Below are 15,973 nucleotides of genomic sequence, written 5' to 3' on the forward strand. Positions count from 1 at the left end.
GACAATTTTGTAGGGTACAGAATTCTAGGTTGTGGGTTGTTTTCTCTCAACGTGAAATATTTCATTCCACTCTTTTCTCCTTTGTAGGGTATCTGAGAAGAAGTCAGATGTAATTCTTATCATTAGTACTTAAAAGATTGCTTCTGTTCCTTTCTCTCTTCTCCTTCCATTCTTTTTTTTTTTTTTTTTCCAGTGGAAAATAACTTTTATTGAGACTCCACCAACTGCAAAATCTGTTCCTGGCATTAAGCTCCTTCTTCCTTTGCAATTCGGTCTTTCTTGAGTGGTCCCATGAATCCTTTCTTCTCCTCCATGGTCTGGAAGCGGCCATGGCCAAACTTGGAGGTGGTGTCAATGAAGTTAAGGTCAATCTTCTCCAGAGCCCGCCGCTTCGTCTGCACCAGCAAGGACTTGCGAAGGGTGAGCACCCGCTTCTTGGTTCCCACCACACAGCCTTTCAGCATGACAAAGTCATTGGTCACTTCACCATAGTGGACAAAGCCACCCAGAGGGTTGATGCTCTTGTCAGACAGGTCATAGTCAGTGGAGGCATTGTTCTTGATCAGCTTGCCATCCTTGATAAGGTAGCCCTGGCCAATCACCCATGGTGGTTGTGGGCATTGTGGGCTACGTGGAAACCCCTCGAGGCCTCCGGACCTTCAAGACTGTCTTCGCTGAGCACATCAGTGATGAATGCAAGAGGCGTTTCTATAAGAATTGGCATAAATCTAAGAAGAAGGCCTTTACCAAGTACTGCAAGAAATGGCAGGATGAGGATGGCAAGAAGCAGCTGGAGAAGGACTTCAGCAGCATGAAGAAATATTGCCAAGTCATCCGTGTCATTGCCCACACCCAGATGTGCCTGCTCCCTCTGCGCCAGAAGAAGGCCCACCTGATGGAGATCCAGGTGAACGGAGGCACTGTGGCCGAGAAGCTGGACTGGGCCCGCGAGAGGCTCGAGCAGCAGGTACCTGTGAACCAAGTGTTTGGACAGGATGAGATGATCGACGTCATCGGGGTGACCAAGGGCAAAGGCTACAAAGGGGTCACCAGTCGTTGGCACACCAAGAAGCTGCCCCGCAAGACCCACCGAGGCCTGCACAAGGTGGCCTGTATTGGGGCGTGGCATCCTGCTCGGGTAGCCTTCTCTGTGGCACGCGCTGGGCAGAAAGGTTACCATCACCGCACTGAGATCAACAAGAAGATCCTTCTATTCTTTCCTTCTCTGTATATTACACCTTTTATAGTTGCTCCATGTTTCTTAGATATTATGTTTTGGTTTTGTTCAGTGTTTTTTTCTTTGATTCTCAGTTTTAGAAGTCTTTATTTATATATCTGCAATCACAGGGATTCTTTCCTCTGCCATGTCCAGTCTACTAATGATCCCTTACAGGCATTCTTGACTTCTGTTCCAGTGTTTTTGATCTCTAGCATTTCTCTGATTATTTCTTGGAATTACCATCTGTCTACTTACATTACCAAACTATTATTGTGTGTTGTCTTAGCATAGTAACTGCAGTTGTTTTAAATTCATAGGTATTGTAATTTCAACATCTTTACCATATTTGACATTGATTCTGAAGCTTGCTCTGTCTTTTCAAGCTATGTTTTTGTCTTTTAGTATGACTTCTAATTTTTTGTTGAAAGCCAGGCATGATGTACTGAGTGAAAGAAACTCAATAAATTGTAATGTGAAGATAAGAGGTCAGGGGAGGTGAAGCATTCTATAGTCCTATAGCAGGTCTCAGTCTTTTAGTGAGCCTGCGCCTATGAATGGTGACTTTCACGAGTGCTTTTCATTCCACTCTTTTCCTGTCCTTAAGTGGGACAAGATCACTGGAGGGGGCTGGAATTGGGTATTTCCCTTCTCCAATGTAGAAGCTAAAGAGAGGGCTGGAGTTGGGTATTTTTCTTCCCCCGTATGGAAGGCTAGAGCCAGTGAAATTTGGGTATTTTCCTTCTTCTAGTTCAGCTAGGCTCTGACAAAAATCCCAATAGTTTAGGCTCTAATATTATAAAATAGTTTCTCTTGAGTATAGGCCTTGTTAAGAACACTATACTCTGATGGAGCTGAGGGGGAGTTTTCTCTGATATTCACTGTGAGAACCTCGTAGAGCTCCAGGAAGCAAAACTCACAAAAGTGTGGGAGTCTTCCAGAATTTTTTCTTTGCAGACTTATCTGCACTGAACCTCCAGCAATTCATCAATTACAGTTCAGGTTTTCCTACCCAGTTACTGTTTTCATGGAGGTTTCTGCCTGTGCATTTCTGCTCCAGTAAGTTGTTCTTGTATGGTCTGTCTTTCAAATTTTTTAAGTAGGGTTTTGACCTGTCACCTCACTTCTCTGACAGTTCTGAGAGTGTTGATTTTTCAGTTTGCTTAGATTTTTACTTGTTTTTAGGATGAAGTGACTATTTCCAAGCTCCTTCCTGACATGCCAGATCAGAAACTGAAAGTCCTAAGCCTCATATTCTGTGGGTGGGTGTGTTCACATCCTGCCTGCTCCAGTGCACCCACCTCACACTCTCTTTCCCTTCCTTGTCCCCTTGTGAGATTTCTAGGTCCAATACAAAGACTGTGTTCTACTCGTTCAACTACTTTGGCTCATCTGAGTATTATAATAAACAATCACAAAAAAAAATGAAGTAAAAGAAAAATCCATCAAAGAATTGAGATATTTGAGAAATAGAAAGGAGATTAGTGTTTTATAAAACTTAGAAATAGATTTTTTAAATGTTTCTTCATTGACTTATGTGAAAGGACTTTTCTTAATTTAACAAATTATATGCTTTTGTTTATAGCCTCAAAACTATCTTGTGTAGCTAAGAATGGGTAAATAATCAGGCTTTACTAAAGGACTAAAGTAAAGATCTTCTATAAGTAGCATTTCTGCTACTCAAGGAAGAGATAAACTTCATGGCATAACCTTGCCAATGTATGTTAAGAATAACCCTGACACAAGACAGCAAAGCTCTTTTTTCAGCCAACATGCCATGAAAGAAAGAAGACAAGGGGCGATCTCCACTCTCTAAGTGAACCACTAAACCCACCAAAGAAGAAACGAGGGAAATAGAAAGAGGACCCTTGCCTGAGATAATGGATCTACATGTATGAGTAGTAGAACCCTGCTCAAAGTACAAGGAAGGGGAAAAAAAGTTAGTTTATTTGGAATTTTGGACATTAAGAGTCTTTATTGTTCATTTTATTTTAACTTACATGAATGGCTTATTGCTTCAATTAATAAATATTTCATTTCTTTTCAACATATTCATGAAACTTAAATCTGAAATGAACAGTGCAACATGTGAATGTTTAGAACATTATAAAATTAAACACAAAATCTGTCTGGCGATCTTCCCAGCATCTTAGGAAAAAAGTTGACAAAATTTCAAGCAGCAGAAGGGGGCAGTAAAACTCAACAGAATGCTCTGGAAGATTTTTAAGATTCTTCCTTATTTTCTCTTCATGTAGAGTATTTCCCAACAAATTTCAGACACTAATAGAAATTTTGTACAACAGATCCATATATTTGCCTAAAATAGACCAGAAACATTGAATATATGCAAACATGAGAGCTATAAGTTTTACGTAATCAAACCTTTTTTTATGGTACACAGTAGTCACAGTACTTTTCCATATAAAACAGGTTTAGTTGTCTTAATTTAGTTTGGCACATTTAATACACTCCCATGACCAGCATCCCAAATGTACCTATCCATTTTATTTTATTGTCTCAGAATTGTAAAAATTATTTAATAAATTATGTAATTTTTTTCCTTATGCTCAGATTTGCACTTCTTTCTAAAACTCTGCCCATCCTTAAAGTCTCAGATACTCCTTGAACTTTTTTTTTTTTTTTTTTTGACTTTCCAGGTACATGGAACTCTCTTCACTCTATCCTGCTGTATAATTGACAGAATTTCCACTATGAGATAGATGGAGTTCAATTCCTTTGAGTTTAAAATAATCTAAATATGATTATTCCTTATGCCCTGTTTTTCCCTCACTTTTGTATTCAAAATCTCTTTTCAGACAACAGCACATACTTCTATACATAATAGGTATACAATTAATATCTGATAAGGAAGACAATGATGATGATCACTTCAAAATGAATTCAGGATTGTAATGTAAAATTTTAGTACACTCTCACAGTCTGGATTCTAACATGGCTTCTAACCCAAACTAACGTTAGTAGCTCTAACTATAAACTTCAAATTTCAGTAGATGCAACCTACTCCTTTAAAATGAAACAGAAAATTGAAATTATTAAATTATCAAAAAGAAAATTATCTACGCTCTTAGTTGAAATTTCATGTAAGATTCCATGCAATAAATGGGAGTGCCATAAATGGAATGATTAAATATGACTAGAGCAGGAGAAAGGCTTCCTAGATGAGATGGAATTTTAGTCATTTGTGTCTCATGTAGAATCAGATGTGTACATTAAGCAAAACGTTTTTAAAAAAAAACTCCAAGTAAGTCTCTTATTTATTTTTTTCTTATAAGACTTCTACAAATTGAGGTACCTGGTGTAGTTTTATTTCAGGTTTTATGCTGTCCTTTTCCTGTAATGCTAAGGACTTAAGACATAACTGAATTTTCTATTTTCCACTTCTTTTCTGGTGTATGTACATATATATATATATACACACATATACATATATATATTTTTTAGTATCTCACCCTCACATACTCCTCCCTGAGCACTACCCATGATAGATGTTAAACAAAAGCAAAGATGAAATTCCAACTGTCAAAATCTCCCTTCCATCTAATTAATTCCTCATCCAACTATGTTCCAAAACGAGAATAGGAAATTAGCCCCAATAAGCCCAGACAACTGAAAAGTAAATGCTATGTTGTACTTTGATCCATGGTCACAACTCATAATCTTGGAAAAGTGGACAGAAAAGACAAAAGAGTGAACTTTAAAACTCGAATTTATTTTACCGGTGTCTCCTATGAAGGGCTAGCAACCAAAATAATCCACGCATCAGGGAGAGAAATGCTTGAAGGCAGACGTTTTGGACATTTAGCGTCCCTGCAAATTCTGCCCATCGCCGCTTCCTTTGTCCATCAGAAGGCAGGAAACTTTATATTGGTGACCCGTGGAGCTCACATTAACTACTTACAGGGTAACTGCTTAGGAGCAGTATTATGAGGAGAATTTACCTTTCCCCCCTTTCCAAGAAACAGGTGGGGGTGAAGGTACGGAGAACAGTATTTCTTCTGTTAAAAGCAACTTAGCTACAAAGATAAATTACAGCTATGTACACTGAGGGTAGCCATTTCATTCCACAAAATAGAGTTTTTTAAAAAGCTATGTATGTATGTGCTGCATATAGAGCAGATATACAGCCTATTAAGCGTCGTCACTAAAACATAAAACATGCCAGCCTTTCTTAACCTTACTCTCCCCAGTCTGTCCCGACGTGACTTCCTCGACCCCCTAAAGACGTACAGACCAGACATGTCGGCGGCGGCGGGAGAGGGGATTCCCTGCGCCCCCGGACCTCAGGGCCGCTCAGATTCCTGGAGAGGAAACCAAGTGTCCTTCTGCCCTCCCCCGGTATCCCATCCAAGGCGATCAGTCCAGGACTGGCTCTCGGAAGCGCTCGGGCAAAGACTGGGAGGAAGAAAAGACATCTGGCGGAAACCTGTGCGCCTGGGGCGGTGGAACTCGGGGAGGAGAAGGAGGGATTAGACAGGAGAGTGGGGACTACCCGCTCTGCTCCCAAACTGGGGCAGCTTCCTGGGTTTCCGATTTTCTCATTTGCGTGGGTAAAAAACCCTGCCCCCACCGGGCTTACGCAATTTTTTTAAGGGGAGAGGAGGGAAAAATTTGTGGGGGGTACGAAAAGGCGGAAAGAAACAGTCATTTCGTCACATGGGCTTGGTTTTCAGGCTTATAAAAAGGAAGGTTCTTTTGGTTAGCGACCAGTTGTCAAACGACTTGCAGTGAGCGTCAGGAGCACGCCCAGGAACTCCTCAGCAGCGCCTCCTTCAGCTCCACAGCCAGACGCCCTCAGACAGCAAAGCCTACGCCCGCGCCGCGCCCGGCCCGCCGCTGCGATGCTAGCCCGCGCCCTGCTGCTGTGCGCGGTCCTGGCGCTCAGCCATGCAGGTGAGTACCTGGCGCCGCGCACCGGGGACTCCGGTTCCACGCACCCGGGCAGAGTTTCCGCTCTGACCTCCTGGGTCTATCCCAGTACTCCGACTTCTCTCCGAATAGAGAAGCTACGTGACTTGGGAAAGAGCTTGGACCGCTAGAGTCCGAAAGAACTCCGTGGATATTCCAGCTTTCCCACAAGGCCTGATCATTATGAGCCAGTTACTTAACCGATCTGAGACACTCTCACCTCCTAAATAGGGATAGATGATACTAATTTGCAGGTTGTCATTATGATACGACAGGATCTGATCAATATATGTGAATTGTTTATATTTGGAACCTCTTTTTATTGAGTGGAAGAAGTTGTTCTAAATACTCTAGTCAGTTCTTTCCTACCCCCAGGAAAGCCCGGGTTATGTTTTAAGATAAGCAAAATGTCTTAAAAGTAAGCTGTTTTACTTTGAATTTTTCCCTAAATGTTGATTAGTGTACTAGATCCATTTTAATTCGGAAAGTGAAGTGCTACTTATTTGAACTTCTTAAAAATGCTAATTTTAACATCTAAAGAGTTAACTAAGAAAAGCTTAGTAACACGATGTACCAAGTTAAATATGCTGTTATCCTTATTTAGAATAGAAAATTGGTATTTCTACGTTTTATCCATTCTAAGGCAGGTTAAAAAATTGTATTTCCATGACTACCTATATATTTCTTGAATTTATTATTGTAAAGTTGATTCATAGTAAAACAATTAAATGTTCAAATTAAGATTAAGACACTAGAGAATGATTTATTTGTTGTCCTTTAATTGTAGCAAATCCTTGCTGTTCCCACCCATGTCAAAACCGAGGTGTATGTATGAGTGTGGGATTTGACCAGTATAAGTGCGATTGTACCCGGACAGGATTCTATGGTGAAAACTGCTCAACACGTAAGTTTGTCCTTTGGTTGCCTCATTAGGAGTGGGGCTGGATAGTTATCATTGTATAGATTTGTGTCTTATTATGAGTCCCATTAATTTCTCCCTCCCTTTCTTCGTCTTCTTGCAGCGGAATTTCTGACAAGAATAAAATTACTTCTGAAACCCACTCCAAACACAGTGCACTACATACTTACCCACTTCAAGGGATTTTGGAACGTTGTGAATAACATTCCCTTCCTTCGAAATGCAATTATGAGTTATGTGTTGACATGTAAGTACAAGTGTCTTTCTAAGGTTTTTAGCTCTCTCAAAGAAAAATATGCTTTATAATACTGTAAGCCTAATCTAAAAACATATTTCCAAGCCTATCAAAAAGACTTTAAGATACCTTTTAAGTTTGCCTTCCATCTTAATGGCCAAAAATAGTGACATTTAGTCCCATCCAGTTTATACAGTCTACTCACAACTCTGTATACCTCTTCTAACCTTTACTGTTTGGTCAGTTTGTGGAGGAGGCATGGTCCAGCTGTTTATTGAATGCCCATGGGCCACAGAATTGTTCTGAACATGTAGCATCCATTAAAATAAATTTGGATTTGGATCAGCAAGAAAATAACTTTCCATGATTCTAAAGTGGGTGCCATACTCAGCCATTCCTTTCATAGGCCTCTTGGATAGTGAGCAGATGGCTACCTGAAAAATCAATATTGCCAGATTATAATGTGCAGAGTATATGTATTTTATTAAAGATGTATTTCAAATGGCCGTTAGACTATAAAGTGTAGTTGTTTTAAAATAGATTATTTTTTATTTTTGGAGTTAAATTCAACCTCTGGTGCCACTTTCCACATTTTACAATAAAAATAATGGTTGATTTACTTAAAAAATGAGAATAAATAAAACATTTTTTTCTTTGAAAATTTCAGCTAGATCACATTTGATTGACAGTCCACCAACTTACAACGTTGACTATGGCTACAAAAGCTGGGAAGCCTTCTCTAACCTCTCCTATTATACCAGAGCCCTTCCTCCTGTGCCTGATGACTGCCCGACTCCCTTGGGTGTCAAAGGTGAGTAAGAAGAATCCATTAGAGATGTATTAACTATAAGAGGGGCTGCATTGCTGCCAAAAAAAATTGACCTTAGACTACCATTTATTTATTAACAAAAGCAGTTTTTACTTTTATCATGGATATCTATGGGCATTTTTAAAAGTATGTAAACTATTATGTAAAAGCAAATGAGCATCTTGGTATAATGTCTTAATATTTTCAAATTACTTCATTAGAAATGAAATAATTCTAATTAAAATAGATAAAATCATTCAGTAAGAAGTTGTTCCCCCGTATCTTAGAACTGTTGTTTATATTATGATCCTATTCACAATTGTAATTCTCATATAAATGAAGAATTCCTGGTAGATTGACAGTCACCATCTCCTTTCTTGAATACATAGATGAATTCTTATCTTAGCTTTCTCATTTTTCAGGTAAAAAGCAGCTTCCTGATTCAAATGAAATTGTGGAAAAATTTCTTCTAAGAAGAAAGTTCATCCCTGATCCCCAGGGCACAAACGTGATGTTTGCATTCTTTGCCCAGCACTTCACACATCAGTTTTTCAAGACAGATCATAAGCGAGGGCCAGCTTTCACCAAAGGGCTGGGCCATGGGGTAAGATAGAGTTAATATCTTAGAGTTAGTAAAATTATACCAAATCATAGTCAAGGGCTAACATTAAAGGAGATATACAGATAGATAGATCCAAATAACTTATCCACTTTTTTAAAAAAGAAGTCTTATCTATAAAAACCTTAAAGGAATTTTCCGTTTACTTCCCTGGTCTAGTAAAATTATACACACACGCAGACATGCACACACATATATAAACATTCACACACATACATATGTACAGGTATCATTATTTGTAATTTGACCCCTGTATTTTTTAGTTTAAAATGTTACTACTGCAAAATGTTATGTCCTCAAAAACACATTGTACCCTGATTATGCTGCTTTCAATAATGTAAGGTGAGGTTTTTGCCGCATTATTATTTTTTGGATTTCAATAGCATAGCTTAAAGTTATTTGTAAGAATTTTTTATAAATAATACATTTTTATACTTTTTTAGAATTACCATATCGTCATAGTGAAGTATATAATATATATGATATATGATATAAGCTCAATATAGTATATTAATTCCATTAAACACAAAGACATATCAGTTTGTTGTTTTGGTGGATAAACAAATTAATTTAGCAATTTGTGGCTATGAAAAAATGTATATTTTATTTAAAAATTTTAAAGAAAGCTAAATGATCAAATTATTTAATGATGAATTATATGATAGACACTTTATATAAGAAAAACTTCAACAGCAACAAATTAAAATTTTTTCATCGTTTTCTAGGTGGATTTAAATCATATTTACGGTGAAACTCTGGATAGACAGCATAAACTGCGCCTTTTCAAGGATGGAAAAATGAAATATCAGGTATGCTTCCTGTGACTATTAAGACTTAGTTATTACTTACCGCTTACACCCATATTTTAAAATCCCTAAAAATGTGTTCCTTAACTTTTTAACTAATGTTTATTTATTATCGTTATTTTTTAGATAATTGATGGAGAGATGTATCCTCCCACAGTCAAAGATACTCAGGCAGAGATGATCTACCCTCCTCAAGTCCCTGAGCATCTACGGTTTGCTGTGGGGCAGGAGGTCTTTGGTCTGGTGCCTGGTCTGATGATGTATGCCACAATCTGGCTGCGGGAACACAACAGAGTATGCGATGTGCTTAAACAGGAGCATCCTGAATGGGGTGATGAGCAGTTGTTCCAGACAAGCAGGCTAATACTGATAGGTAAACAAGAAAATGATTTATATAAAACCCTCTTCCCCAGAGAAAAGTAATGTGCTATCTTTGTTATGTTTTGAGTAACTGATAAGATGTGGTAAATGAAAACTCACACATTCTATATTCATTAAATATGTAAGCATGACTGATCATATAGCTATCTTTTGATACTGACAGGGAAGAAAACAGAAATGAAGGAATAGCAAATTTTAAAAATTGCATTCCAATTGCTTGAAAGCTTGTGATCAGAAGCAATAAATGTTTTTATTATTTATTTTGTGCAAATAGGAGAGACTATTAAGATTGTGATTGAAGATTATGTGCAGCACTTGAGTGGCTATCACTTCAAACTGAAATTTGACCCAGAACTACTTTTCAACAAACAATTCCAGTACCAAAATCGTATTGCTGCTGAGTTTAACACCCTCTATCACTGGCATCCCCTTCTGCCTGACACCTTTCAAATTCATGACCAGAACTACAACTATCAACAGTTTATCTACAACAACTCTATATTGCTGGAACATGGAATTACCCAGTTTGTTGAATCATTCACCAGGCAAATTGCTGGCAGGGTAAGCATTATTATTGAAAACCACAACAAAGGACAAGTCAGTAACTTCAGAATTTCTGCCAAGGAAATTATTTTTCTTAAACTTACTAAAACAGTAGTTAGTTATATTGCTAGTAAAATTATTTTATTGATATAAGAAGCCTAACTTTGCTTGAAAAGTCTAAACTTTTAGTCTAGTCTACAGTTGTCAAACAAATAGCCAATTGTACCCCTACCTTAAAAATATTTTCAAAAAGTATCTATAATCTTATAGGAATAAATATTTTAGGCTTGAATACTAGGTTTATTTTTGATATTTAAAAAGGCAAATTAGTTCTAGGCTGGTGTCCCATTGAACTTTAAGCAGAGCTCCTGATGAAATGCATGTAAGCATCTTTCCAGCAAATAAAAATTGTCTCAGCTGGGAGTTTCAGTTTTACCTGATTTGTACTTAAGGCAAGCTGAATACAAACAGTAAATATGCCTCAAATTCTTGTTTTACAACTAATTTTACTTTCCACAGGTTGCTGGTGGTAGGAATGTTCCACCTGCAGTACAAAAAGTATCACAGGCTTCCATTGACCAGAGCAGGCAGATGAAATACCAGTCTTTTAATGAGTACCGCAAACGCTTTATGCTGAAGCCCTATGAATCATTTGAAGAACTTACAGGTAAGAAACAGTTTCTACTAAACTTCTTTGTTTTTCGTTTGTTTGTTTGTTTTTGTTGTTTCTGGTTTTCTTTTTGAGATGGAGCCACACTCTGTCACCCAGGCTGGAGTGCAGTGGCGCCATCTCGGCTCACTGCAACCTCCGCCTCCTGGGTTCAAGCAATTCTACTGTTTCAGCTTCCTGAGTAGCTGGGGCTACAGGCGCATGCCACACGCCTGGATAATTTTTTGTATTTTTAGTATAGACGGGGTTTCACCGTGTTAGCCAGACTGGTCTCAAACTCCTGACCTAGTGATCCGCCCGCCTCGGCCTCCCAAAGTGCTGGCATTACAGGTGTGAGCCACCACGCCTGGCCCCTAAACTTCTTAAAAGAATCAGGGGTCAAAGGGAAACAGAGAAGTTGGCAGCAAATTGAGCGAAAGAATCAAACTGTTTTTTATGTTGTGAAGTTTGACATTGGTGTATCTCTGTCTTCATGGCCTTCGCAGGAGAAAAGGAAATGTCTGCAGAGTTGGAAGCACTCTATGGTGACATCGATGCTGTGGAGCTGTATCCTGCCCTTCTGGTAGAAAAGCCTCGTCCAGATGCCATCTTTGGTGAGACCATGGTAGAAGTTGGAGCACCATTCTCCTTGAAAGGACTTATGGGTAATGTTATATGTTCTCCTGACTACTGGAAGCCAAGCACTTTTGGTGGAGAAGTGGGTTTTCAAATCATCAACACTGCCTCAATTCAGTCTCTCATCTGCAATAACGTGAAGGGCTGTCCCTTTGCGTCATTCAGTGTTCCAGATCCAGAGCTTATCAAGACAGTCACCATCAATGCAAGTTCTTCCCGCTCCAGACTAGATGATATCAATCCCACAGTACTACTGAAAGAACGTTCGACTGAACTGTAGAAGTCTAATGATCGTATTTATTTATTTATATGAACCATGTCTATTAATTTAATTATTTAATAATATTTATAATAAACTCCTGTGTTACTTAACATCTTCTGTAACAGAAGTCAGTACTCCTGTTGCGGAGAAAGGAGTCATACTTGTGAAGACTTTTATGTCACTACTCTAAAGATTTTGCTGTTGCTGTTAAGTTTGGAAAACAGTTTTTATTCTCTCATAAACCAGAGAGAAATGAATTTTGACGTCTTTTTACTTGAATTTCAACTTATAAGAACAAAAGTAAAGATGTTTGAATACTTAAACGCTGTCACAAGATGGCAAAATGCTGAAAGCTTTTACACTGTCGATGTTTCCAATGCATCTTCCATGATGCGTTAGAAGTAACTAATGTTTGAAATTTTAAAGTACTTTTGGACATTTTTCCATCATCAAACTAACAAAAACAGGTACCAGTGCATTACTAAATTAATATTTAAATTAGACATTACCAGTAATTTCATGTCTACTTTTTAAAGTCAGCAATGAAACAGTAATTTGAAATTTCTAAATTCATAGGGTAGAATCACCTGTAAAAGCTTGTTTTATTTCTTTAAGTTATTAAACTTGTACATATACCAAAAAGAAGCTGTCTTGGATTTAAATCTGTAAAATCAGTAGAAATTTTACTACAATTGCTTGTTAAAATATTGTATAAGTGATGTTCCTTCTTCACCAAGAGTATAAACCTTTTTAAGGTGACTGTTACAACTTCGTTTTAAATCAAAATGCCAAATTTATTAAGGTGGTGGAGCCACTGCAGTGTTATCTTAAAATAAGAATATTTTGTTGAGATATTCCAGAATTTGTTTATATGGCTGGTAACATGTAAAATCTATAGCAGCGAAAGAGTCTACCTTTAAAATAAGCAATAACAAAGAAGAAAACCAAATTATAGTTCAAATTTAGGTTTAAACTTTTGAAGGAAACTTTTTTTTATCCTTGTGCACTGCAGGCCTGGTACTCAGATTTTGCTGTGAGGTTAATGAAGTACCAAGCTGTGCTTGAATAACGATATGTTTTCTCAGATTTTCTGTTGCACAGTTTAATTTAGCAGTCCATATCACATTGCAAAAGGTAGCAATGACCTCATAAAATACCTCTTCAAAATGCTTAAATTCATTTCACACATTAATTTTATCTCAGTCTTGAAGCCAATTCAGTAGGTACATTGGAATCAAGCCTGGCTATCTGCATGCTGTTCCTTTTCTTTTCTTCTTTTAGCCATTTTGCTAAAAAGAGACGCTGTCTTCTCATCACTTCATTTCTCCTATTTTGTTTTACTAGTTTTAAGATCAGAGTTCACTTTCTTTGGACTGTGTCTATATTTTCTTACCTGAACTTTTGCAAGTTTTCAGGAAAATCTCAGCTCAGGACTGCTATTTAGCTCCTCTTAAGCAGATTAAAATAAAAAAAAGGCCCTTTTAAAAATAGTATACACTTATTTTAAGTGAAAAGCAGAGAATTTTATTTATAGCTAATTTTAGCTATCTGTAACCAAGATGCCTGCAAAGAGGCTAGTGCCTCAGAGAGAACTGTACGGGGTTTGTGACTGGAAAAAAGTTACATTCCCATTCTAATTAATGCCCTTTCTTATTTAAAAACAAAACCAAACGATATCTAAGTAGTTCTCAGCAATAATAATAATGATGATAATACTTCTTTTCTACATCTCATTGTCACTGACATTTAATGGTACTGTATATTACTTAATTTATTGAAGATTATTATTTATGTCTTATTAGGACACTATGGTTATAAACTGTGTTTAAGCCTACAACCATTGATTTTTTTTTGTTATGTCACAATCAGTATATTTTCTTTGGGGTTACCTCTCTGAATATTATGTAAACAATCCAAAGAAATGATTGTATTAAGATTTGTGAATAAATTTTTAGAAATCTGATTGGTATATTGAGATATTTAAGGTTAAATGTTTGTCCTTAGGATAGGCCTATGTGCTAGTCCACAAAGAATATTGTCTCATTAGCCTGAATGTGCCATAAGACTGACCTTTAAAAATGTTTTGAGGGACATGTGGATGCTTCATTAATTTGTTCAGCCACAATTTATTGAGAAAATATTCTGTGTCAAGCACTGTGGGTTTTAATATTTTTAAATCAAACTCTGATTACAGATAATAGTATTTATATAAATGAAAAAATTTTTCTTTTAGGAAGAGGGAGAAAATGAAATAAATATCATTAAAGATAAATAACTCAGGAGAATCTTCTTTACAATTTTATGTTTAGAAGGTTTAAGGTTAAGAAAGAAATAGTCAATATGCTTGTGTAAAACATTGTTCACTGATTTAAAAAAAAACTTGATTTGTTATTAACATTGATCTGCTGACAAAACCTGGGAATTTGGGTTGTGTATGTGAATGTTTCAATGCCTCAGACAAATGTGTATTTAACTTATGTAAAAGATAAGTCTGGAAACAAATGTCTGTTTATTTTTGTACTATTTAAAAATTGACAAATCTTTTCTGAAAATAAACTTTGATTGTTTCTATATATCTTTGTCATATGACATAAGATTTCTCTGAAGCATTATTCTTAAACCATTATCTTGCATTCTCCTACCTATTCAAAACTAGGGCTGGCCCTTCATGAAACCGTTTTGCCCTCAGTTATATAGAGGCTTCCTAGAGTCACTATTTAAATCTCATAATCCTTATTCACTGTGACACTGTGTTGCAAAATGTCTAGTTTGTGTATCTTTACAGAAGATGGCAAACAAGCTTATTTTCATTGCCTAGTCTAGAAGAAAATACACAATAAGGCAAAGAATAAGACAAATATTATGAAGGAGGCACAAAATAAAGAAGTTCAAAGCGGAGGAAATTATACAAAGTTGGGCAAATCATTGATACAAAACTCATAGGCTTTTGTTGTACCTCCATCTTTGACATCTTGGTAATTTCAATATCTACATGGACCACATATTTAGCATCTTGCCTGGCCTCTCCTCTTTGGTCTTCTCCATTCCAGGGATGCTCTCTTCCACCATATTTCCCGAAATCATACATATCTTGATATCATTATGATTAATTACAGTACCACTTCCAAAATCTTGATTCCAAGCATCTTCCAGCTCACCTATTTTATTGCTTACACTCTAACATCTAACTCTCAGTCTCACTGAACCTACCGATCCACCAACCTCATCACTTCACTATTTATCACATCTTTTATCTTTCCATTTACTTCCGTATGCATCTAGCTCAGATTCTATTGTCCATCATTCTAATCACTCCCCTCCGCTCTGTATACTCTCCCTCTGCTGTGCTGAATTGGCACAAGTTGATTAAATCCAGCCATTCTCCTAATCTGTTTTTTATGTGGCTTCTCAGTAGCATTCAACACAAACAGCTATCATCTCTTTACTGAAAGTACCCCTGCCCCCACCTTGGCTTCATGGTTTGATACTTTCCTGGTCTTTCTCTACCTTTCTCAGAGCGCTATTACTCAGTCTTCTCTTTTTTTTTTTTTTAAGCTCTTTCTCTTCTACTGTATCTATAAGTTGAAGTGTCTTGATATCTTCTCTGTCTGCATTCCTCCACATTAATCACATTTAAGCTCATTATTTGAAATAGTAAGCACTCACAAATAAGCACTCCAGGACCAACGTCTAATTGACAACATCTCCAAATTGTCAATTGACAACCTCTCCAAATTGTCAATTGACAACCTCTCCACTCAAAGTCATCAGTTTAATTGCTTCTTTTACATTCTTCCCTCCCAGCACCATATATCCCAAATAATAATTGTCCAATGTTAAAGACACCACCATACTCTTCCCTTCACTTGCATAGCCAATCCAACAGCAATCCTGTTGACTACAACCCACAAATAAATCCTAAATCTGTCACCCTTTTTCCAACTTCACAACTTAGCAGTGTAATAGTCTATTA

The 15,973-nt window shown here is 37.2% G+C and overlaps 3 protein-coding genes across 3 annotated transcripts; 2 read left to right on the forward strand and 1 right to left on the reverse strand.

The window, feature by feature from the left end:
• Nucleotides 1-595: 595 nt before the first annotated feature.
• On the forward strand, nt 596-3,910 carry LOC129458242 (large ribosomal subunit protein uL3-like). The gene is made up of 3 exons (XM_055233972.2): nt 596-1,227; nt 2,174-2,275; nt 3,874-3,910. The coding sequence occupies exons 1-3, from the start codon at nt 605-607 to the stop codon at nt 3,908-3,910; spliced, it is 762 nt and encodes a 253-aa protein (XP_055089947.1). The 5' UTR covers nt 596-604.
• A 1,015-nt stretch (nt 3,911-4,925) lies between these two features.
• On the reverse strand, nt 4,926-5,882 carry LOC129458243 (uncharacterized). Its single transcript, XM_055233973.1, has 2 exons — nt 5,859-5,882; nt 4,926-5,771 (listed from the first exon to the last, which is right to left on the reverse strand). The coding sequence occupies exons 1-2, from the start codon at nt 5,880-5,882 to the stop codon at nt 5,412-5,414; spliced, it is 384 nt and encodes a 127-aa protein (XP_055089948.1). The 3' UTR covers nt 4,926-5,411.
• Nucleotides 5,883-5,935: 53 nt separating this feature from the next.
• On the forward strand, nt 5,936-14,573 carry PTGS2 (prostaglandin-endoperoxide synthase 2). The gene is made up of 10 exons (XM_055234621.2): nt 5,936-6,127; nt 6,930-7,046; nt 7,165-7,308; nt 7,964-8,107; nt 8,527-8,708; nt 9,449-9,532; nt 9,656-9,902; nt 10,185-10,471; nt 10,973-11,120; nt 11,609-14,573. The coding sequence occupies exons 1-10, from the start codon at nt 6,076-6,078 to the stop codon at nt 12,016-12,018; spliced, it is 1,815 nt and encodes a 604-aa protein (XP_055090596.1). The 5' UTR covers nt 5,936-6,075; the 3' UTR covers nt 12,019-14,573.
• The last annotated feature ends 1,400 nt before the right edge of the window (nt 14,574-15,973 follow it).

This window comes from Symphalangus syndactylus, chromosome 19, assembly GCF_028878055.3.
Source record: "Symphalangus syndactylus isolate Jambi chromosome 19, NHGRI_mSymSyn1-v2.1_pri, whole genome shotgun sequence".
NCBI classification, from domain to species: domain Eukaryota; kingdom Metazoa; phylum Chordata; class Mammalia; order Primates; family Hylobatidae; genus Symphalangus; species Symphalangus syndactylus.

Coding starts and splice junctions, on each gene's coding strand:
- LOC129458243 (XM_055233973.1), bottom strand. CDS start 5,882: ATGACTGTTTCTTTCCGCCTTTTC. Junction 5,772..5,858: donor CTGTTTCTTTCCGCCTTTTC/GTACCCCCCACA, acceptor CACGCAAATGAG/AAAATCGGAAACCCAGGAAG.
- LOC129458242 (XM_055233972.2), top strand. CDS start 605: ATGGTGGTTGTGGGCATTGTGGGCTACGTGGAAACCCCTCGAGGCCTC. Junction 1,228..2,173: donor CTTCTATTCTTTCCTTCTCT/GTATATTACACC, acceptor TTTTCTTTGCAG/ACTTATCTGCACTGAACCTC. Junction 2,276..3,873: donor GCCTGTGCATTTCTGCTCCA/GTAAGTTGTTCT, acceptor TTGACTTTCCAG/GTACATGGAACTCTCTTCAC.
- PTGS2 (XM_055234621.2), top strand. CDS start 6,076: ATGCTAGCCCGCGCCCTGCTGCTGTGCGCGGTCCTGGCGCTCAGCCAT. Junction 6,128..6,929: donor CCTGGCGCTCAGCCATGCAG/GTGAGTACCTGG, acceptor CTTTAATTGTAG/CAAATCCTTGCTGTTCCCAC. Junction 7,309..7,963: donor TATGAGTTATGTGTTGACAT/GTAAGTACAAGT, acceptor TGAAAATTTCAG/CTAGATCACATTTGATTGAC.